The sequence below is a fragment of the Maylandia zebra genome, linkage group LG12, assembly GCF_041146795.1.
Source record: "Maylandia zebra isolate NMK-2024a linkage group LG12, Mzebra_GT3a, whole genome shotgun sequence".
Lineage (NCBI taxonomy): Eukaryota > Metazoa > Chordata > Actinopteri > Cichliformes > Cichlidae > Maylandia > Maylandia zebra.
Window position 1 is genome coordinate 25,916,983 of NC_135178.1, and position 25,211 is coordinate 25,942,193.

Consider the following 25,211-nt stretch of genomic DNA (forward strand, 5'->3'; position numbering starts at 1 on the left):
TTTGCATTTTGTATTTAACTGGGTCATCTTTGTCCATTTTTAAAGTTCTTTGATGGTCAGAAACTAAATTTGACAAAGATAAAAACAAAACCAGAAAAGGGGAAAACTTCATTATTTAATTTGATAGAAATAGCACACACATTAGTCAATCACTGAAGTTTGAGAAACCTGTTTAGAACATGGTGGAGCTGCAAGATTGCTAATAAGTATTTCAAAATTTGGTGTTCATTATGAATTGAAAAAATTTGTTGTATAAACCGGTTCTATGGACCCACAAAAAGCAACACCTTTAAAATAAACATCTGACATATTGTATTAATCATAATGTTGCATATTTTGCTTTTCTGTATATTTACTTTCCAGTCTGTATATAGTGGTGCACAAGTAATTATTGAATTGCATGTTAGATGGTTTTTTGTCGTATTTTCTTAATCAAACTTAAAAACAAGCACCAATAATGCATTTTAATATAAGCACAATAGGTAACAATATAAGTAAACATGCCAGTGCAAACATACAGACTAATGTACAAAGTATCTATTATTACTATTAATTTGACTCAAACTGCAAATCACCGGGCTAAACACGCTGTATTTTTCCAACTTCTCTTTTATAGCAGCAACTCTGTGTTCTATCATCCCTCTTCTTCACTCTCTTCTCCTTTCATTAGAATTAAGTCCCTGATTTGTATTCTATGATAACAGCCAAGATTAAAGTAGGTTTAGAAAAAAGAAAAAACATCATTTGCATGATGCATTCACTGATTAAGCTAAGCGTCCCTCTTAATTGTGTTGTTTTGCACATGGTGAGGTTCTCATGCTGATACTCTGTGGGTTTTACTAAACCCATGCAATCTCACCAATTCACTTCAATTTCCTTCCTACTTCACTGTCCATCCCACCTACCTCCCGCTGTCATATGCATGGCAGGTTAGTAGAAGTATTAATAGTGAATTATTTGTGAATCATTTTGAGCTTGTTCAAATCATCATTCACTCTGTACTAAAGAAGATAAAGCACCAGGAACAGTGTGATCCTTCTGTATATTTTCTGTTGTTTTTAGTACGTGCGTGTGTGTGTGTGTGTGTGTGTGTGTGTGTGTGTGTGTGTGTGTGTGTGTGTGTGTGTGTGTGTGTGTGTGTGTGTGTGTGTGTGTGTTTTCCCCCTGTAGCCATCTCCTCTCTTTTATCCTAATCCAATAGGTGACAAGGAGCTGGCATAGTTGTATATAGCCACAGTTGGCTGTGAAACTATAAATGCATTACGGTTGACTTGAAGGGGATGACACAAAGGGCACACTTCCATTATTGGGAAAATAAAAACAGACAGCCAAACATACATTACATGGCTATTGAAAGACAATACTGCAGAAAAACGATCACAGGAATACAGCTGTGACATGCTGCACAAAGGTAGTTTCAGGCAGTCAGCGCAGATCGAACACAGTTTTAAAGCAACAGCCAGAAAAGGCATTCAAAGAGATCCAAAAGAAAGCAAAACATACTGTAGCTGTATTAATCTCCACATACTAAATGAACCATGTCATTCCACTAAGTGACATATTGGATTTCTGCACCGCACACTGTTTTCTTACGTTTACTTTTTTTTTTACTATAAATATTATTGACATGTCAAAGCAGCCACTGACATTAGTGCGCTACGGAAACAGACTCATCAGAGTTTGAATGCAATTTGGTATAGAGCTCAGTATCTAACTGTTTTAGGAAAGCTAAAGCAATTTGGGTGTAAAGTACAAACCTAAAATAAAACAAAACTCAACAGTGTTATTCTAACAACCAGTGGCAAATGATATATATTGTTAAAGAGTAACATCTCTTCGATTGCTGCTGTAATGACTAAAACTAAACTGCTCACTAAACACCCTGCAGAGCTTAGGTGGTTGCATGGTGGGAACTTAATTCCAGCCCTGTTACCCCCCTCCGGTGCCCTTGCAGTGGCATCAGTCTGTGGGACAGATGCATTGTTATCCTGTCACATTCACTACAGCGTAACTCCACATGATTCAGCAACAAAGCAAGTAATTCACTGAACACCCCCGATCTCCTCCAATCACAGCTCTTTGTCATATACTGTAACTCACCAATACAGTACATGCTCAGTGCCAGTTTTTTTCTTCTTCTTTCTGTTTCTTTAATTAATGTCACAACGTGTCGAGTGAAAGATCAGCAGTGAATAATGGCGCACAACACTTGCAAACCTCATTAAAGTTATTTCAGTTCGAGCTTTTTTCCTCTGCTAGTTTATAATTCACAGTATTTATGTTGCATGGGAGCAGCCCTGGTCTCTCACTGAGTGTTTTTATGCGCACTGCAGTTGAACGACATGGAAAAGCCATAGCTATAAGTTGTGGACCTCATAAACAAGAAGAGGACAGGATATAAAAATAAAAGGCCAGCTCCGCTCTGTAAAGACAGGCCAATTCCATATCTTTCTCATCACATCACAAATTATGTCAACACTGCATCAGTGCATTGGCAGAAAGATAAAAAGCACTGGGACCAAGGAAATACAAGCACTCGTTCTCCTCTGTGCCCTCCTCCGTGTCTTTTTCTTTGTCTCAATGCCCCTCTTGCCTAGGTTATTCAGTTTTTGTTAATAAAACTCCAATCATGATATTGGTAATTGGAGTTTGAAGCTCCTTGCCGTTTTAGAGAGCAAGGGTTAGCTCAGCTTTATACATTACACAGCCTGTGATCCGTACTTTCATAATGGGTATGTGGACACTCGTGTGTTGCAGGCTGCAGCTCTCCAAAATTAGGCTTGGGTAGTTTTAATGAGACAGTTGAACTTTTTTTGCATTGATCGCATTTGAGTAATCATCGATTGGAAAGTGAAATCATGAACACGTTGGAAAAAATGAAAGGCTCTGTGGCGATAATGAGACAGCGTATATGGATGCAGTGCTCAGGGGGGAAAGCAAACCAGCAGCAACAGCTGGCGCATGAAACGTTATTCACGTGTCGGGGCGGGTCGTCCTTACTAACTGGTTGCTTATGGGTGTGGGGGTTTAGGCCCATTGACAGCTGAAATCCTGGCCGAGCCTCTCTTGGCGTGACGTCTCTGGTGGACACTCCACGTGAACCAACACAGGCTACAGTTTAGGACAGAGTCCCCCCACCATGGAAGTGTCCTGTAGTTAAACGATGTCTCTTTCGCACACAAGGACAGGATACATTGTGGCTTATTCTGATGGTTATATAACCTTTGGGGGGAGAATATACAGGTCTATACAGGCCAGAACATCCAGACTGGCCAACAGCCTGTATCCACAGGCTGTGAGGCTCCTGAACTCTCTGCCCCCCTCTCACGGACAATAACCATATCCAACTTCTCAATAGCAATGAACTGGTCTACATTGGTGCATCATATCTTTATTCTCTTCCCCCTCCTGCCCCCCCCCCCCCCCCCCCCCCCCCCTCTTTCTTAAATAGATAACTATCATATCTGATATCATATCTCACAGTACAATAATATTGAATGGGTTGCATTGTTGTATTTTGTCATGTTTCTCAGGTCTTTGTCTGAATTTCTACGAACATTATTGCTAAGGATTGTCTTATTGCATTGGAGTCACACTGGGTTAAATATGTACACTTGGGTTTTAAGGGGTATTTATTATTTTCTTCTTTTTTTGGGTTGTATGGAAGCCCCAAACGCATTTTCATTGTTCTTGACAATGACAATAAATAAATAAATACTAAATACTAAATACATTTCACGTGAAAAAGAAAAGCAAAACGTTTTTTCTTCTAAGACTTTATCATCTAAATAATAAAGAAAACTACATTTCACCGCATTCCTAAATATCTAAAACATTAACAATTAACATAAACAACTATTCTAAACACACCCATTCAACTACAGTACAGTTCGTCTGCTCTAATAAGCTGTTCGTGCAGGTCGCTACTTTCTCTTCACTTTTGCTCTCACCAGAAAGCATGGCAGCGTATTAAAGGGGTTTTATTTTGGAAGTTTGGCCCGGCAGTCATTCTCCTAGCTGCCCCCTCTGTGGTGGTGGTCAACAGAGCAGAGTGGATTGCTGGCGGATGAGGGCGCTTGATCGCTACGCGAGACACACTGCCCACTTTCTCTGTTTAAGCGACGTAGCGTGTCTCTACCCCTCCAAGTGGTCTAGACGATGAGCAGCAAATAAGGCAAAAACCGCACCAGGAAAGCACGCGTCCGATCCTGAGATTGAGTGATATGTAAAAGTCGTCCCGGTGAGGACTGAGTCGGGCCGAGCAGTCTGCAGTGAAGAAGAAGCAGGACTTGTAACCCGTTAGTGCTTGCGCTGGCCATCAGATGAGCAACTTCTGAAAAGTAAATCTGCGCCGTGCTTGCAGTTTTCAGCTCCACGCTTCGGATGAAGTAAGTTAGTTTATGTTTTTAAAGAGTGAAATGCGTTGTTTGTGCCCATAAAGCTCCACATTTTAAGCATGTTATGCACGTCTCGAGGCTTAGCTTAAATGCAGCACTTCTTTTTTTTACGCAAAAAAGAAAAAAAAAGAAAAAGAAAAGCTTTCCAACCCATCACAAACTCATTTGTTCTTCTGGTGCGCACTTTTAAGAGCTTACAGCAGAATCAACAACGAATGGGATTTTTTTTTTCCTGTGCTGCAAATTGGCGTTGCAAGAGAAATTTGGAGAGCTTGGGATGGGATGCCAGCCATAGCTGGATGTGACGGATGTATACTTTTCTATTGTTACCCGTTAAGTCCTGTTAATTACAGCTCCGGGGTGTTTGTACAGTACAGTCCCGCTGTGTTAAACAGCATGCTGACAAATACCGAAACCTCAGTGGAGAAATACAAACATCTGGAATGAGACAGAAGCGCTGGTTCTTTAAAAAGTGATCAAGCTATTCTAAAATGCTCAGAAGGTGCTTGTTTTCTTTGGTGTCTTTGCATGCATCAAATTCAGAATTGAGTGATTATGATATCTGTACAGTTATATCTGTTATTGTAGACGCAAGACATTAGGACAGTGGTTCTGCACAGGCTTCATTGGTGGGCATGTGGGTGGTGGGGGTGGCACACCTGGGGGAAAACGTGGAGTGAATTATATGACTTAAAGGGGGAATAAACAAAAGGAAGAGCTGATGCTGCGATTCTTAACTTTTTAGTTCATCTGAAATTAAGATGGGATCTTTTTTATTGTTAATGATTGTGGAGTGTGAGCTTTCTTTGGCTTCTAAAGTTTGAGAAGTACTGCATGTCGAGTACAAATATTATGATTTTCTCTAGAAATTGGCAGTTTTCTTTTTAAATATTTTCTCTTTTATCCCACCAATATTGAGCTGTGATTTACCTAAACTGCTCAGTTGGATTCAACACCATCCAAAGACACTCAATATCATATGAAACCAGTACAATAATATTAAGAGGAACTGCAAACATTCATGTAATCAAGCTTCTTACTGACTAAATGACTTCACTGTTTACAATATATTAAGAAATGGTAATTGATTTAGCCTTGCACTAATAGGTTAACCGAGTTTATATCATTCCAGAAAAATGACCACCATCCAAACACCTGCCAAAAGAGTAGTCTGGGACTTTGTTTTTCCTCCTTATTGCGTTTTTATTAACAGCACATGCATTTACCAGTTTCGCAAGCTTCTAATCTCAGTTTGTTTGCTCTTCATCAGTGAACGCTTGATCGTTTTACGAACCACAGGAGAACAATGTTTCTCATTTTGCAGTTTTGATTAGGACGCACACTGCACTCTGATGAGATACACAGAAGGCAGAGTTCCAGCTCTGCTTCTTCTTATTCATCACCCAAAATTTGTGGCCATCTGCACTTTGAGCAGTCCAGGTTGTGTGTTTTTGGTGTGTTTTGTGCCTTTTATTTTCTAGAAGAACCATATTTACTTTCACTTCAGAATCTCATAAATCCATTTGTGCAGTTGCTTGAAAACAGTATTTTACTTTAAAGTTTTACCCATAATCGATTCTCTGTATAAATACAGATATAAAAAAATCGTCGGCAGTGTGTCTTAAACATCACATCAATTTTTATAGATGCATAACTTGCTAATATTCATCCTAATGTAGCTAAAGCATCTTCAGTTGGATGCTTTATTTGATCACTTCTGCATTAATGCAGAGAAAAGCAACGATGAGACATGTGGTGAGAAGCTGTGTAACTACAACAATTACACACCAGCCCCTACTGTGCAGCTGAAAAGAAATTTCAAAACATGAGGCGAGTAGTTTTAAGAGACATTACAGCCATCGGTTTGTGTCTCGCTGTCGTCACACACAACATTAAGTACAGCTGTTATGTTCCAAAACCTCTGACAGCTCAACAGCACTCTGGAAACCATTACATTTTGCACACATCCATGTACACCTGGGCTTCAGTCATGGTTTTCAGAATGTGCTTGTGTGTGTCTGACATACAGAGAGAAACAGCAGATTTAGACCAAAAGGGAAAGGTACATGTTGCACAGATATAATTAGTCCAAATAACAGAGCTGGAAGGGGTTAGACTGGATAGAGACTTGATTCCTTCAAATTAGATTGAACTCCAAAACCTCAACCACTAAATTTGAACTATTCAGTAAATCACAATAAATCATTAAAGCCTAATGGCACAGTTAATTTTCCAGTTCTGATTAATTTTTTTAAAAACTGTCTCTGAAATGGCCAAATTTGACTAGTAGCAGCTTTACCACCGTCAGGCACCTGTAAAAGATGAAAAACCTGATTTTAAAACATAAAACATTTAATAGTCGATAGCTTTAGACAAACCGCTGTATGCCCGCGTGCGCACAAACACAACTGGAAATTTTGTAAAGCAATTTGACTCTGCTGGACTCGTGCTTGTGCTCATTACTTTTGTCATTCTCTCTCTGACACGCATGCTTGATTTTATTTATACACATATGCATGCATATACACACAGACACCCACTCTTTCCCTTGCTGGTCTCCCACACACATAGACATGAGCGGGGTTTGCAGATGTGTGACCTGATCTGCTTCCAGCAGAGACTTTTCTCATGCCAATGTGCTGACTGAGTTTTCCGCACTCTCTTATGAAATAAGAGCAGGGGACGTTAGAACCATCCAGTAGCCATATTTATATAGGGAAGTGGACACACAAACATATATGTGCATAGGTTAAAAATTACATATATATTTATATGTACCTAGCTTCTTCACAAATATACTGATTTCCAGACAAATGTATGTAAATACATCCAGCAGCACAAGGCTTATTTAGAGGAGCTGGTTGCTGCTGTTTTCAGGTCCTTACTCTTGTCTGATTGGCTCTGCCGAGGTAGACTCTCACTCACTACCTGGTGTAATGTGCAGACTCATGTGGAAGTGTTACATTTACTAAAATGTTGAGGCTGGGGTTGAAGTTAAGGAAAAATGTTTGCATGCTATCTAGAGATATAACAATTCTGAACCTGAGACTGAAATTGCACTGCAATCATCCACAATAATGCATTGTGGTTCCATTTTTCCTACACCGTGATGCTCCTGTGGAGTTGTTATACCTGGTTAAATTATGCTAGTTTGGTGAAAGCTGTAATGTTTAAAGATTTTTCAGGGCCTAAGTGAACTGGAAATATCTCAAAACAGCATAGTTTAGTTTTCTTTTATTTTTTGTTTTCATGATGATGATTGTCAAGCGATCAGGCCTGTGGTAAAAATAATTTTTTCCACCATAATCATTTTGTGTTGTTCCACCCCTCTAAAGAAAACCCCGTAGCTTTGGCACAGAAACTGACGTATGATTTTGGAGAAGTACACTCCTGCTGATACGTATTACAGGAACCAGTAGTGGGCAAACGCACAACACAGTCATTGTTTGAATAGATTTCGTTAAAATGACTATAATTTCTGCCACAACCTTTTCCAAATTATGTTTATTTATTGTCCTTCAGTCACAAAGTATAGCTAAACCATGTTGAGACACAGTGACACGCTCTATGAAACCATAAATAATAAGCCTGTTGGGTTGCTGGTGAGAAAAAAATCACGGCTCCATAACATTATATTCCACATTTTTCTTGGTTGTTTATGTTTACTTTGTCTTGTTTTGAAGACGATGTAGTTGTCTGGCATCTGGCATCTAAATTATATTTGTTTTAAAGCTTCCCAGGGTGATGATTTTTACTGACATGCTATCATTATTTCATGATTAAAACTGTATGCAGTTAAAGATGCCCTGTAGACGTTTTTCTTCCACAAAAATTCCGTTGTTTACATCACAGATTTTTAAGATTGATTGTATTTTTCTGCTCAGGGGACATCAGAAATCCAATTGCAAAAATAAAATTATGCATAATTTACTGCATGTGTTTGCATCCTGGGGCAGGATACACACAGATCCACTCTTTAAATCACAGTGCTCAAAAACTTTTTAATGTCTCACGCAATTGTTATAAATATTTTGTAGCATTTAGCAGAGTAGCTATGATTTCAAAATTCCACTTTTGTTGTGGAAATGTGAAAATGTTAATTCATTTGCATTCTGTCAAAGTTGAATCACCTCAGGCCATTTAGAGCTTATAAACATTCGTTTTTCTTTAATGCCCCACGAAATAATAAAACACTGAAGTGGGGAAAATGAAAAATGCAGGTCAAATTGCCCAAAGCCTCCCCCCCCGATCTGTTAGTGAATAAAATAATCTTCCTTCTTTTCTTCGTAATCCGAATCAGTGTTTCATGATGGCCTTGAAGACCTTATGGCAGAATTTCTTTCTTGTAATGACCAAATGCTAAATCTCATTTCAAATTTCCTGTTGTATTATATGTGGACATGAGCACAGACTGTTTTGCTGACTTCTGTGTTGTATTGCGAATGTCATTAACATGAAACCAAACTAAGCGGGCCTCTTGGGGTTATTGAGCTTTTAGTTTTCCAGGGTGCTGGTTTTGTCCGATAAATTAACACTCTTCTATCCTCTTACCCAAATAAATTTGGACATTTATGTCTGCAAAGGAGCTTGAGGAGTGCCAGTATGATAAAGACAAAACGTTAGGGCACAGTAGTCCAAAAAACAATGTCATTACTATTACGTTGCCCATATTCTATATACAGTCTATGGTTTGGATGTAGAGTCCTTAAAAAGAAAGTATGGTTCTTTTTCCATTTTAATACAAAAACAAGTTATTGTGGACACTGAAGATAAAAGAAAAAATGTATTTTGGAATGACTTGCTTTTACTCCCCTGCCCTAAGACACAATTCAAAAACACAACAGTGCACATAAGTAAATTTAGAGTATGAAATTAGTGTCCATAGAAAATATTTATTGACTACAAAATGTCAGAGCGCCAACTACACAGTCTTTCTGTTTTTTGCTTTCTCACTAAAGGAAGCTCAAACTAAACTCTAGCTTGCAACATTGCTCTGCGAGTGTTTGTGTACATGTTGTCCTTCTTCAGTTATAGAAGGGACTAACAGAAACGATGTGTCCTTTCACCCCCTAACCTTTTTTTCTTTGGCTTCTGCCTCCCCTGTCAGCTTCTTTAGAACAAACATAGATGATTATAGTAGATTTAAGGAAACATAGGAGAGGCATGGTGCTGGCAGAGGGGTGCCAAGTCAAGGTCTGCATCTGTGTGCCTTAGTATGTGTGATGTGTTCATGTTGTATGCACGTGTGTGTGTGTGTGTGTGTGTGTGTGTGTGTGTGTGTGTGTGTATGCTTTAGGGCAGAGGTAGTGGGAGGAGGGTTGAGGACGCAGGCCTTAAATGTTTACCAAGGGACCCCAAGAGGCCTGGGTTTAGCCTCCCTCTCTTCTGATTGGCTTAGACAACTCTTCCTGTCAGCCTGTGAGTTTGTAATTGGGTGAGAGAGGAAGAAAAACGGGGGACAGGCTTGCACAAGATGGAGAAGAAGCACCAGCCTTGCCAGGATGTCCACAGATGCTTCCAGATGTGAAAGGGTGAGACTAAAGTACGGATTAACATCAGGACATATTTTGGGGTAAAGGGGCCACCTTTGCTCCAATTTAGTACTTTTACTGGAAGAATGTTAAAGAAGTAAAAAAAAATTATGCTAAAAAGAAGTGCAATGAACTTAACTTTTCCAAGGGGGAAAAAACAAACAAACAAGCAAAAAAAAAAAAATTTCTTATCTGAAAGTGTTTATCGGACGGGTTAATAATTGTTCAACAGAACGGAAGCCAAAAATATGAAATTCATTTGAGAAACATTTAAGTAAGTCTGCATGAGCTTGCCTCTTGACAGTTCTCTGCCATAAATTCTTGCACTGTGTAACTTGGCTTTATATGACCTCTGGACCCTTGGAAGTCATCAGCACAAATATGACTGACTGCTTACAGTGGACCTGTCTGTTGCCACATTCATTAAAAAATTTGCTACATGTGACGAACCAGAGTTGCAAAATTATGTTGATTCTTGTTTTTTTTGTCCATGTTGCAATGTTTAGTTTTTTGTTGTTTTTTTTCCGTTTGTTCTTGCTTTAGTTGTGCTTCATGTTTCAGATTTACTGACATGGATTAAGTCTATCCTTGGACTAAAAGCCTGAAATGAAAACCTTTTCTTTTGTCAAACTGAGATGTTGTTTTCCCTTAAATCTAGACTCTTTGTTTTAATGTGTAATAAATCTAAGCCAAATCAAGTAAATGGATGACTAGTGTGGTAAATATGGGCTAGTGAGCTGGATCCAGACATTTTCTTGTCGCTAGGGTTTTTTAAGATACCAGACTTGAGCAGTTCCTGTAACCTGTGGGATCTGCAAGATAAGATAAGACAAGATTGCATAAGATAATGTGGAAGATAAGATAAAATGAGATAAGCTTGGATTCAGGAATCTTAAGATACTTGGACCACGTAATTTAGGCAAATGTATCCTGTGGGGATGGGGTTGTTTGCTGCCCAGTAAAGTCGTGGAGCCACAGCTGTAAATAGCCAAGGGTGCGGACTGAAAATTTGGCCTATATTTAGAGTTTGTCTCTAACACTGACTTATTGAGCGTTTTGTGAATTAGCTGCCATCATATTTTCAAATAAATAAACTACTAAAATATATGTTTTACAAAGATGGCAGGAGAGTTTGTGTTAGAACTTTTGTTGGGAAATACAGTTTCTACAAGTTAAGCCTCAACAGCTTTTTCTTTTAAGGATATTTTACCCTTTTTGTGTCATACATTAAAATTGCCATTAATTGCCATACAGGATTTCATAATTAGATCCAAAGTGCCAAAGTCAAACTACTTGTTGGTTTCTATCTAAAATATTTTGGTCTTGAAAAGCCAGTTTGTTGGGTTTGACATTCTTGGCATCATTGTGGATTTAGATAACTACTTTTTGCTTACCCACCAGAAACCGACCCTACAGAAAATGCTAATAACTCTAATTTAGCAAAGATCTATAATTCCCAGCTGATACAAAAGGAACATGATTTTCCCAGAAAGTTGGTTCTGTTCAAGCGGATGTGACATTCTCCCACTGCAAATCACAGAATCAAGTTTCCGGAATTTCCTTACCTGGATGATTAAGCATGGATCGGAACATGATTTTATTCACTCAAATGGTGACAGCTATTCCAAACAAATGCTAATTTTTCTTTTTATTTGTTGGAAGTTTTAACTCACATCTGTTTCCACTAATAACTTTAAATGTAATAGTGCATCAGTTTTCCAATACTGACACATTTATCGTTAATAAACCAAAGAAACATGGAGCTAAGTAATGTTTTAAAAACTTGCCCTAGCGCTAATAACAGGCTTTCAGGAGCATATATCTGTCTAATGATGTAATCGACTGTGAAACGAATGGATTTAACCATCTAAACAGTCAGAAGGTAGCGTGTACGTCATGGAAAAGTTATTTTAAGTAGCTGTAACTAATAGAAATGTTACTGAGATCTTTTCTGAAATGATAAAAAATGTTTTCTTTTAGAGTTCACACAAAGCGAAACAACACACGTAAACCCCACCATTCATATTTTCAGCTTTGAAATGCCGTAGCTGCAAACTCCCGTGATAATTCCTTACATCCTGTCCAGTGTTTGGTTTCATGTACACCAACTGAAATAAGTAGCGGTCACAAATTGTGCTCACAGGCCAGAGAGAAAAAGATGGCGTTAGTGGGGGAAGGAGGCTAGTTCCCATGGGAGTGTCACCATGGAGTTCAGCTGATAATTATAATCACAGTGTCTCTGTCCTCTCTTATTCTATCCTCTGTCTCTCCACAGCATCATGGCTCTCTCACTCGCCTCTAATCTCCTGATTCTTCTCATTCTTTCCTCCCTGGATTGGCTGCCCTCTCCAGGATCTACATTTCTCACAGACTGGGACCACACGACATCATCAGGTAAGTTACTGGTGTTCTTACAGCTTTGTGTCACAACCAGTTAGAGTGAGAAATAACATGTGAGAAAAAAAATAATTCTTCTCTCTTTCTATGTTCACCTCATCAAATATTAACAAGTGTGTTTTGCGTGCAGCATGTTGTTGACACTTGTTATCACGTCTTTTGTCAGACATCAGTTGCAGAGTGCTGTTTGTTCAGATTCATGTGGAAAGGTTCACTGTTGAGCAAACGCTGCATTTTCCTGATCTGGCTTGTCAGGCAGGATAGTGATCAATAGACTCGGGGTAAATATATGACTGGGGCTGCTCTGTCAAAGTCCAGGGACAGGATGATGCAGGATGTTCAGCCAGCTAACCCAGGTGCCACTGATCTATCTGAAATAATTAGGTGAAAGAATACTGCAGATGAGGGAATGAGTTGATGTTGCCATAATTTACCTTTTAAAACCAAAAACTTGCAAACAACCACAAAATAAGTGTGAAATAATGAATTGACATTTTAGCCCAATGATAGAAACAACTACAACTAAGGTAAAAGTGTCAAACCTGGAAAATAAAAATGGTGCTTATTCTGCAACAAACAGGTTTGAGAAATTCCTAGCAACCCCCAAAAAGTGATCAGTCGAAGGTGGTCAAGAGGAAAATCTCTTGTGCAGCAGTGTCTGCATTCCTGGACGTATTTTATGAGGATTACTTCTGGAAGACGGATAAGAAGGCATTTTCTGACCAAAGTTTTTTATTGCAGATGGACCTGGTTCAGCTTGGATAAAACAGAATTGACTCTTGTTCAAGCAATGAATCAGTACATTGTGGATTTAAGGCATCTATTGGGATTATAGTTGTGCACATTTGGATGAAAAGACTTTATTTCCATCCAAATTAATTGGCTGTAGTTTATTATGGGAAGGATTGTAGTCCAAAAAGATTGAGTTAGCAGCTTAACCATCAGCAGGCAGCTTAATTCTGTCTTAATCTGTTGATTGAATGTTTTTGTTTGATCCAGAGAAAGGCCTATAATTGAAATCAGATGCTCAATACATTTGCATACATTTAATGACGCTTAAAGCGTGCAAACCAGTTATATTTTGGCAAGGTAGTGTGCTCTGAGTATATTCTTAGGTGCATCTGTTCATTGCCATTAAAAGGTGAGCCAGACAGCATGAGTCAGTGACCTGAGATCTCCAGGCCATCTCTGGGCAGCCTGCTGGCTGCTGCAGCACCTGTTGCCAGAATGTTAAGCATGCATATTACCTGGAGAAACATTAGTGGAATTTAAACTGTTTGATTTTGGCCCTGCACTTGCACGTGCACGTATTACATGCAAACTATTTATCATTACCTTAGATTTGCATTAGTAAAATCTCTCTCTATACTTGGATTGCCTTTGAAAAAGAGCACCTAAGCATCGCAGCACATCATGTCTGCATGGTTATGGAAGGTATGGCATGCCTTATATGCTATTTTAAGTTATTAATAGTGCAGTTGACAGCATTGGACAATTTATTTCCCTCTCGTTTTTACAGTGCTTTTGATGTAGGTGACATTTAATAGTGTGCAGTGTTTTCCTGCTTTTAGAATGCAAACTCAGATTGCTGTAAGCAGAGAGTACAAAGAGCCTGCAGATCATTATGTTCAAGAAAACACAACTTGATTGTCTTATTTATCAGTACACAGTTTTATTGATTGCGTATAACCAATAAATGGAATCAAGCAGTAGTTTTAGTTTTGTAATTTTGCCATATCTTCGGTATTCTTAAACAGGGAAATAGCTTGCCAATTTACTAAGACATTTCATCTTCCTTTGTATGGGTTTAATGAGAAACAGATGGAAAAATACCACTGGAATCCACCGAAGAATGCCAACTCATCGTGTTTTCTCCGGTCAAATTAAGATCAAGTCCACACTAGTGCGTCTTTTCTATTTTTTTTTTCCATTTGCTGTTATGCAATCTGCAGCAATCTGAAACACAGTGACAATAAATTAACGTTTCACCATCTTTTATCTAGCTAAAGTTCTTCTCTTTCCCTCATTTAAAGTTTTTTTTCCTATAAAAATAATTGATTCCTACTTTAAAATGTCTTAGAAGTAACTTTCCACCTTTGACTTCTTTAGTGTGCGGGGGTCAGGCCCCCTCCAACGGTCTGTTCACTGCTCTAAAACTACTTTATATTTAATTATGGCAAGTTGCAATTCAGTCATACATGTTCAGGATGGTACACAGGCTCTCTAGGTTGATTTTTATAGCAGGAATAAGTGGAATCAAGTTTGAAAGTTCAAGTGCTGAACATATTGTTATTTCTCTTCCCGATGCCAGTACTGGTGCAAAAGAAACCGTTCTTTCTCAGATTTTTGTTGTAAATCAGTCCATCTTCTTTGCCTCGGGCCTGAATTGTTATTTATAGTTGAGGTTCGTGTTACGGGTTATAATTTCTATGCCTTCCCGTGATTGTTTTCATATATTTTCTGATGTGGCAGGAGGAGGCGAGGAAGCAGGGAAAGGTACGTAGTTCAGGTAATAAATTTGGTGTAGCTGAGACTAATGTCTGAGGATACATTTTGAGCTCTGTGTCTTTGCCCTTGGGCCTTTTGACGTTGTTAACAAAGTGGATCAAATATCTTTATCTCTGTCACTTTTACAGTACCATTCTGATAAGCTCTCAGGAAAAACTGCTGATAACCAGGTGATGTCAAAACCATTGAACATTCTGTTTGGTTCACCTCAAATGTTGAAATGGTCCCCAGTGACCACTGTGGTAGTTCAGTCCTGGTCTTCCTCAACAACCGTTAAAACATCTGTAAACACAAAGCAGCCTGTGATAGCATGAGCAAACACATGCAGCCTGTGCCTTTCCCAAGCTCACCACTGCACAACTTCCAATCTGGACAGCTGCTCTTCTCACTACGGCTTAAATGGAAAATGCTTTGCATGGGCTTTTTTATATACCTAAAAAATAACGCTTACAGTAAGAATGCAGTCTTGTGCAGTATGTGAGCCACCCTCAGCATTATGCTTTTGGAGTTGTTTAAAATCATTTTGTTGCTCTGCTTATGGACTTAAAAGAGTCTTCCTGGAATTCTGTGTCTGCAGCATATTTATGTCTGTTGTTAGGCGAGCCACAGAACAAGCCAAGAGTAGACATTTGGAGATGCTCCTATGTAGTTAAAGGCTTACCATAGTGATTATAGGCTGTGTTAGTCATTTCATTCTATCTATCCTTGCTCACATATACACTCACACACACTTTCCTTTTTCTTTTATTTTCTTCCACAACCTTCCTTCCTTGATTGTCTGTGTGGCTCAAAAGGACCTCACTCCTTAAGCGCATAGATTGATTCTGTTCAACAGGGCTGTGTTCCTTACCACAGAGGTGGTAGCTAGTGGTAACCGTGCAGAGGTTTGGTCCATCTGGCTTGTACACACAATCCACAGTTACATCTGCTTCAACGACAAGCGGTGGGTGTGAGCTTCAAAGTTGGGGCCTTGTGTGGGTAATGGTGCCTGAAGTTAAACACAAAGTTGGAAGAGCAGAAGAGAGACATGCATATTGTAGATAGCAGAAGCTGAGGGGAATTCATGGTTGGGAAAGTGCTGTGTGATGGAAGCAATGCTGCAAAGAAGACTAATTTAACATTTTGCATGCAGGAAAATTTGCCCTGATTTTCATATCTGTACATTGAATAGGAAAGTGTCATAAGCTGCAGGATGGATGGAGGAATACCAGAGGATAGATTAAAAAACATTTTCACACATCAGCAACAGTCCTGGACTGTTGTCTGCATTTCCTGGCAGAGAGACAAGAATTCAAATACCTGACTCTGACAGCTTGGACATTAAAATGTCTTTTCTCTGCCATGTCCAGAGTTCAAGGTCCATGTGGTCTGATTAAGCGCATGTGACACTAGAGCAGGTAAATCCGATGCATGCGCAGCAAATGAGCAGTTGCCATCTGACCCGACTCTTTGCACTCACTACCCAGGCAAGCACGCTTTCCTACACCGGAGTGCTGCCAGTGGCGAGAATGCATCTCATGCGGTGTATCTCCCGCTACACTCGCATAGATAACTGCAGTCGCTGTGCCTCGTTCTCTAATGTGATTGGAAATGGTCTTACTTTGCGCACTAAATACGTTTACACGACAAATTGTTGATTCACAAGAATCAGAAGAGTTGTTTTGAAATTGTGCTCATTATATGGAGTCTTCATACTGCAAATAAAGGACTGAGAGTTGTGAAAGTGGGAAGGTTGCTTTAAGACAGAAAGCTTCCAATTAAAGAAAAAAACTAAATGAAAATAAAGTGTTTTTTCAGGGGAGATAATAATTAAGAAGAAAAATGACAGCTATGGTGTGTTCACACCAAATGCAAAGCCAAGTTTCACTTTGCATTACTCACATACAAATACAGTAGATGGATTTTTTTTTGGAAAACCACAAATATTCATCACACAGTAGGAGTGAAACTGTTACCAGGGGCCCGTTCTTCGTACCGCGCTAAGTAAGTTAGCTGGATTTGATTGTTGATGATTTCGCGCGATCCTGGATCCTTCGGTTCTCCGAAGCTCATCCGGGACTTGCTGTCATAGCAACAGATCCGTAAGCGTAAACCTGCTCGGGAGCAGGTTTACTTTATGTAAACAAGGTTAGATCGTGGCCACTCAGGTATGTCCGCTTCATTTATACGAAAGCAACAGCGACATTCCACCACTGTTTGTCCATAAATAAATATTATCAATGTAACTAAAGATAATGCAGTACTTGATCCTTTTATTGATTTCATACAGATACATACAGGTCATTTCCTAAAAAAAGGGAAATGTACTATTAATCATTCTATTTCATGTATTTGATTATTTCAGATGTAATTCATATTTTAGAGTAGTAATTGTAAATTACGTCGTGTAATCAAGATGAGAGACCACGGCTATAAAAGCGAAGGTGGATTTGGGAAGTCTGTCACAGCCATGTCCTGTCCGTATACGCGAGCCACCCATTGCGGAAGGTGCAAGATTGACAAGGAGAGTTCTCAGAATTCAGCGTATATTGCGGGATAGACAGGATCCTTTAGCTCAGCGCGACAGTGTGCTCATAGAGAGATATTGATATTCCCGTGAGGGTATTATTTACTTAACCAACTTGTTGACGAGGGGGTGCAGGACCACCACCTGTCTTTTTTTGCTCTGTCCTTTTCTTGGTTGCTGTTATAAACAAACAAACAGATTATTTCAGGGTCTCTTTGCAAGAGACTAAAAGCAATATAGGTGATAAATATTACCATTCTGTAGAATATTCTTATATTTCACTTTTACTTGTTCCCATGTTCTAGTGGGTCCTGTCGTGGCTCTAATGTGAAAGAGGATATAATGTAATATGATATAATAAATTTACCCTACCGCCTACTGGTGTTGGCCAGAGGGGCCGATGGCGCGATATGGCAGCCTGGCTTCTGCCAGTCTGCCCCAGGGCAGCTGTGGCTAAAACACTCGACTTCCCGCAAGTCGAGCTGCCCGAGATTCACAGAATTAACAGATAATGTTACATTTTTGTGATTTATATCTTATCAGGACGATAGAATTCTTATATCGGGATATGAGATTTTGGTCATATCGCACAGCCCTAGTCCCAGATACAAAGAACTGTAAGAAAAGCCTTAAAGAAAGTTTGCTAACAATCGTGAATATAGCAGAAAACATAAATAAAAACCTATAGGCTAATTGAATACCAGCTAACCTAGAAATTATGTCTTTATTTCACCTCCCTACAGTGTTGATGTATCACACTGTAATAGAGATTTGATTTGTCCCATATGAGGATCTCTGACACCCTCCAGTACAAAGTCCAAAGAACAAAATTAGGAGCAAGAACAACACTTGTTCTTTACTTGAACGTGGACATAATATGACATAACTAAGCTAAATCTGTGAGCTGTAATGGCATTAGAGAAGATTAACATCATTAGTCACTGTGACTACAATAAGCTGACTGGGTCACTACGCGGCTAAACACACCGGGCTGTGTCTCAGGGACTTCAAAGCTATGAACATTGTCATGAGGCTCAGATGAATCTAGAACTTGACATCCAGTCAAGCTTCAAACGAGAAGAAGCCCCATTGCATGTTCTGTTGTGTTACTGAGCAGAGAGGCAGGATGTATTCAAGGAACAGAACAATGGCATATTTTTTGTCGCTTATTGTTTTCAAGGTGTAAGTTTAGTGCATATGCATTTGTGTGTGTCCGTGCACTTGAGTATGGAACTGCATGTGCAAGCTGGGAGTTATTTATATCACCTATTTACATTCCGTTGTTTGTATCCTGTTGCAATCGCTCACCTTTCTCCCGCTCTCTTCTGGCCTGCTTCTCGCTCTTACTGGCTCTGTCAAGAGTTGCACCATGTCCTAAGTCACTATGTAACCTTCACCATTAAGCCCAGTTTGGAGCTTGTAATTTTCATTGCCTGTTTTATTTGAAGATGACGAAGATGTATGAGAGTATTATGAATATGAAATAAATTTCTTCTAGACTTTGTCCTCAAATTTTTCTCTCTGATTCTTTCTTTTCCTCGTCATCCAAGACATGTTCCCATGGAAAAAAAATTACGTTGTGTGCTGCACACAGTTATACTTCTACCGTGTGTGCGCCTGTGCATGTGTGCGTGTGTCTTTGGGCTCTGGTGCAGGGATATAATGTAGGACTTGGCATGTGCAGACTGACAGGCACTTTTACTCTTAGCACAGTGTCAGCATGTGCTGCCAACTTCTCCATCTGGATAACAGAAATACACACAAACACAAACAGAATGATGGCGTTGGAAAAAAACGATCATATGGCAGAAGTTGGTGCTGAACAGCCAGAAAGGTCTCAAGTTTGCTAGGCAGGTACTACGGCTCGACACCTGCCAAGAATAGATGTGTAATAGACATGGGGAGCGTAGAATAAGGCATATGTGAAATGACTGGAAAACTAGCACCTTCAAACACAACCCCAATTCCAAAACTGTTGCAACACTGTGCAAAATGTAAATAAAAAAAGAATTAAATGATTTACAAATCTCATAAACATGTTTTATTCACATAGAACACAGAAATCACTGTCTGCGAACTGTGTTCAAAGATGGTCTTCTGTGGAAGTGTTCCTGAGCTCAGTCAGTGACTTCTATGACAGGATCATTCCTGCTTTTAGTGCAGTGCTGCCTGAGAGCCCGGGTATCCGTTATTGATTTTTATCCATGTCTGTTGCTCACAGAGATTTCTCCAGATTCTCTGTCTGTTTTGATGACATTATGTACTGTCTTTGCAATTTTACATTGAGAAACCTTATTCTGAAATAGTTTCACATTGTAGACACAGTTTGTTGCAGACTGGTGAATTTCTTGCTTTCTCTACTCCAGAGAATCTCCGTCTTTCTAAGATGTTCTTTTTGTATCCAGTTGTGTTAATAAACTGTTGCCAGTGAACTTAATTAGTTGCAAAATGCTATTCCAGCTGTTTCTTTGTAATACCGTTTAGTTTTCCAGCCTCTACTTGCTCCTGTCCCAACTTTTTTAGAAACTTGTTGCCAGAATCCCCCCCTCCTTTTTTTTTTTTTCAAATTTTCTCAGTTTAGATATTTAATATCTTTTCGTTTTTTGGTTAATAAATATTGGTTTATGCAGTTTGCAAATCATTAAATTCTGTTTTTACTTACATATCTCACATTGTCACAACATTTTTAGCATGGGGGTTTATGCTAAATTATTTTAAAATTGTGCTGTTTAAGTTATAGTTTTACTCCTATAAATGTTATCATTTATATTTATGGTTTAAATGAATACTTCCAGAAACAAGGCTGCTTTTAGTGTCATGTCATTTTATGGGGTTTTTCTGTGGTCAACTGAGAGCAGACTCTTGAGTTATGTGAACAATGTGACTGGGGACAACAGGTTCAGTTGGCAGGTCTGTGTGTTCTCTTAAAGTACAGGGCAACCAAATCATTTTTAAACTAAAACCACAATGAAGAGACATCAAGAAGTTCTCATTTACATGTCTTTTTGGCATTGTTTATAGTGATCATAAGTAAGAAGTGGACAAAAATACCTAAACATGTGCCCGAACAAAAAGTCCCAAGTAATAGATGTAGCCCACAATATGGGGTAAACAGGGCTAAAGAGCTTTACGGTTGACAAATGTAATGGAACATTTACATGGAAATCTATTAGTGCGAATCTAATTCATGATAAAACAAAATCATAAACTTTTACGTTTTCACAAAGATACAGAAAGTAGTTTTTAAAAAAATGCTAAGGCATTTCTGTCATTATGACATGATCAAAGTATCGTAGCTAACCATATGTATTTCATTTTCATGTTCCTTATGCATCAGTCAGTAACTACTAATATTTGCACACATGAAGAGTGTGCAAAGAGTAATGGACCCAAAACTGAACCCAGGGGAACGTCACATGGGGTGACAGTTGGGACAGATTATAAATGATCTGCAGCGTATAAACAGTCGCCTACACTGACTTAGTTTGCCTTTATTAATAGAAATATCGATTAAAAGAAAATGCTGCTCTGATTTAATTTCAAAACATCTCTTTTCATCAAGTGACATTTGTAGTACCGGCTAATGTTTGTTTTTTAGTGGCGTCACTCTTCCTTCTTCGTTTTCCATCACATCTCGCTGTTCCTTTAGTCAGCCTTTTGGAGCATGACTAACCTCAACATTAACTTAAATCTGCAAATGAGCTGGAAAAGGTGATCATTCCACTCCTCATTACAATCGAGCATTTCGCAGTGCGGTAACTGGTAAATGCTGGTTGCACCTTTTTCTCTCGCCTTTTTCAGTTCTGTTTGCCAGCCGATGTGAGAGCCTAGGGCCGAGTGCTTTATTTAGGTTTCTTAGTGGATTTAAACCCTAATGGCTAAAGCTGACATGGAGGTAGATAAATGGTTTCCTAGCTCCTCTACACAGACTGATGAAGAGAGGACGTGAAGCTAAGAGCTGTTTATCAGTCTCAGCTGCACATCCACGTGGACAGACAGATACATATGGACAGCCAGGATGAGGCAGTACACCCACACACACACATGTACACACACATGTACACACACATACGCACACACATGTTCAAATTAGTTTTCTTCTTCCAGCCACAGGCTTTCAGCTCATTTAGTACCTGGCAGGTACAGGCAGGATTTAGCTTTCCATTACTGAAACTCAAGTATAGTTATATATGTAGTTATATATGACTACATGCTGATAATGTGAGCACAGCCTTAAAAAAATATTACAAGCCTATGTAGTCAGGTAATCAACATCCTCCTGTCAAAACATTGAAATGAGAGAGAATGACAAAATTAGGGTGTGACCCTCCAGGTGTTGCGGCTCAACCTTTCACCTTTGACATGGTTTTAAGTTCAAAAAATGCAAATAGCTTTTTAAAAATACGGCATTGCTCTTTGACCTCAAGATTCTTCTTCTCTCGCAGACAAGAATAACAACTGGAAGATGAAACGCGTAAAAAAAAAAGCACGTCTTATTACGTAATTATTGATGATCATAAAAAGTCTTGTGAGTTGTGAGTAACCCCAAACATTTTCAGACGTGTAAGTACCAATCAATACAAATTATTATCCCCCCAAATTTACAGCCCATATAAAAACCCTAGGACCTTAGAAGTTTTGCTTCTGTAGTATCCTATTCTTCTGTAGTTCTAAGGCCTTCTTGCATTCAGCGTCTGCAGAAAGCTCTTTGATGGTTGCAGCTGGAATTTGTTGGATGGGGAAGGGAAGCCGAGCTGAAATAGCAAACCTCGGGGAAGCACAACAGCGTGCAAAAGGTGAAGGGAAGGGAGGTGGGAAAGGCACAACTGCACAGGAATGCAGAGAATTATGAGGTTATACTGGCACCAAATAGCATGGAAACGAAGTAGGTTTATATTCCACGTGAATAAATGGTGTGTGCGTTGACTGCCCTGCCTGAGTTGGTCTTGTTGATAGCTTGTCTTGTTGTAGTTAGATGTGTGTAAGTTGAATCAGGATGCATGCTTGGTAGGTGTGTCTGTATGCAGATGCCAGTAACGTGCCTTTCTTCTTCTTCTTCTTCTTCTTCTTTTTTTTTTTTTTTTTACAAGTGAACAATCTTTAACGAGTCTGTGTGGAGATATGTTTTGGTTTTATGTTTAGAAACTATCAGCTCCAGTTGGTCTGTAATTTCTTTCCCCTGTGTTTTGATGCATGTTTATGTTCTAGGTCTGTGTGTGATTTATAATGCAGGCAGTGAGAAGAGAGAGCTGGCGGAGAGCCAGTGGAGCAGAAATCAATGGTACTTTCAGCTGCTTATTTATGGTTGCACCAAACTCTGGGACTCTATATTCTGCTGGGCGAGAAACTGATCTCCGACAGGAGCGGGGGGGCTGGGAGGGAGGAGGGGTTAGGTTGTTACGAAATGTTTGGACACATCGAAACGTTAGCAGCATAATACTTTTTTAGCAAGTTCTTTTTTTTTTCTACTCGTATGTGCGCGCAATGATATTCATGGGATTCACAGGGTAGCAGCAGCGGTTGTTAAAAGAAAGGAATAAAATATTTCTGGCACATTTGCAAGTTTGTATTTGTGCATTGTTTCAGAAATCATGTGGAAGCATGCCATGGAAGCATTTTCCATTTGTCTAGCAACTCTTTGAGTATAAATAATGCAGGATTACACTTAATACCCAGAGCTCATCTGATAGTCTTTAAATGTGGATTGTAACCTTAAGGTGCTATTATCTGTTGTGTTTTTATTGTTTTCAACTGTGGCAAGTTTCTGCAATTCTGAGGTTAAGATTAGATTTCAGCAAGTTTACTCAGCCTTTCCGTGAAAAAGTGATGTCTGACACCACCAGAAGTCATGATATTAGTGCAATTAAAGGTGACTGAGCTGTAAAAGGCTCACGCAGTATTGGTGTCACACTACCGGGCAAGAGGGCGGATGGGCAAGTGGTGCAAAGTTTGTGAATGTTATAACTCGAGAACAAGGAGACATAGGAGCTTCAAAATGATATTATAGGTGCATCTACTAAAAATCTCAGATGAGTTAGAACCTCAGTGACCTCAAGGTCAAGGTTTCTGAATATCTCGTGAAGTTTATAACTAGAGAACAAGGCGAAGTAGGATTTTCAAGGAATGGAATATTGGTGGGGGGAAAAAAAGAAGATGTACTTCTGCGAAAATTCAAGTTACTTTTGCAGAGTCCCGAAAAAGTTTTGCGAGATCCTGAGAAAGACTTTTTCCGCGCATTTAGCGTACATCTATCAGTACCCGAGTACTGCAGCTGGCTGTTAATGAATTCAGCCAAGACTGCCAGGTCAGAGTACTCCTTCGGATGAGTGTGTCCTCTTGCACTAAGAACTCTCTTCAGATGTCTCTCACTTATAAAAACGGTCTCTACTGTCAAGCACTGATCTAATTTCATAGTTTAGGCCAAGCTCAAACTAAAAATCTATTCATCTGTCCCACGGGTGTGTGTCCTCCATAACTGTGGTTTCCAAGGTCTCATTACTGACCTGGAAGTGTTTGGAGTTCAATCAAAAACTTTTGCGGGATCTCGCACAAGTAACTCAGGCTCTCGCAAAAATACATCTTAAACTTTTTTCTCCAATGTCCTTTGAAGGGCTCCATATGAAATTGATACTAAAGGTGCATCTACTAAATATCTCAGATGATTTTGAATCTCAGTATGCTTGACCTCAAGTTCAGAGTAAGCTTTCTGAAAATCTTGCGCATTTGATGATTTGAAAACACAGCAATGATTTTCAAATTGATAGTGGGCCCCTAGGAGACCGTGTATCTCTGTATTGTTAGACGAATAAAGCAAAGCCCCTGCAGACGCTGATAGATGTTAATAAAGGTGATTCATTAGCCTAATGCAGTCTCACTTCCTTTCTAATCGTTGCTCTTCTAACTCTGTCTTTCAGCTCTCATTGAGCCTCATTTTACTGAGTGTATATCAAGGGACCAGGAGACGTTCCGCTGCTGGTGGAGTCCTGGCACCTTCCACAACCTCTCCTCCCCTGGAGCACTCCGAGTCTTCTACCTTAAGAAAGAGTAAGTGTAATCTCCAAAATGCTTGCTTTACTCTCAGAAATCCTAATAATTGCTTGTTTTGTAGAAAACTTCACTTAGGCACATTGTTTTGTGTGAATCAGTGAGCTCCATTAATGATGGTATAACCTTTACTTGACAAGAATTTAGTTTTTTACTTCTTCTTATGTTTCTTCTGCCATTGTTTCACTCATTCAGGTCTCCTACCAGCCAGTGGAAGGAGTGTCCCGAGTATATCCATTCAAATAGGGAATGTTTCTTTGATGCAAATCACACATCCATATGGATCACTTACTGCATGCAGCTTCGCACTCAAAACAACATCACCTATTTCAATGAAGATGACTGTTTCAGGGTGGAGAATATTGGTTAGTAGCCAAGATTTGTGCATATTTACAGATTTTTTTAAAAGTTTTGATTTATCAGAAAATTTGACATCCTACTGTTTCTCATTTTCAGGTTGTATGTAAAAATCCTTTATAGCATTAGGAGATCTTTACAGATGTTACTTAATGTATTCATATGTAATTATATATTCATATTTCACAGCACAAAATGGTTATTTCTAGTTCAATGAATTACTCGTGCAGAAGGATACCTGGAAATTCTACTTGTTTTTGGACTTATGTCAGATAAACAGTGCTTAAGTGGTAAATACTTTGAGTCTAGAAGATGCTGACAAGCAATATATTATCATATGGCAACGTCATATGTTGCCTGACATCTTCTTCATGGAAAGATCTTTGTTTGTTCTTTTTATGAGTATAAATTAATTGTGGATGTTGTCTTAGACACTTGACCTGTAGTAGGGTCAGGCTTTTAGTTGCTGCT

General features: G+C 39.1%; 1 protein-coding gene across 3 annotated transcripts in view; it reads left to right on the forward strand.

Annotated features, from left to right (window-relative positions):
* The first annotated feature begins 3,981 nt into the window (after positions 1-3,981).
* Positions 3,982-25,211, forward strand: part of ghra (growth hormone receptor a) — a 28,884-nt gene continuing 7,654 nt past the window's right edge. The window contains exons 1-4 of one of the 3 annotated variants that reach the window (XM_004547183.5): positions 3,982-4,388; positions 12,204-12,322; positions 24,254-24,383; positions 24,579-24,748. In XM_004547183.5, the coding sequence (XP_004547240.2) occupies positions 4,384-4,388; positions 12,204-12,322; positions 24,254-24,383; positions 24,579-24,748 (424 nt within the window). In that variant the 5' untranslated portion in view covers positions 3,982-4,383. Of the gene's footprint in view, positions 4,389-9,753; positions 9,940-12,203; positions 12,323-24,253; positions 24,384-24,578; positions 24,749-25,211 lie in introns of those variants that run through there. The other 2 variants (XM_004547181.5, XM_004547182.5) reach the window with 2 other exon arrangements.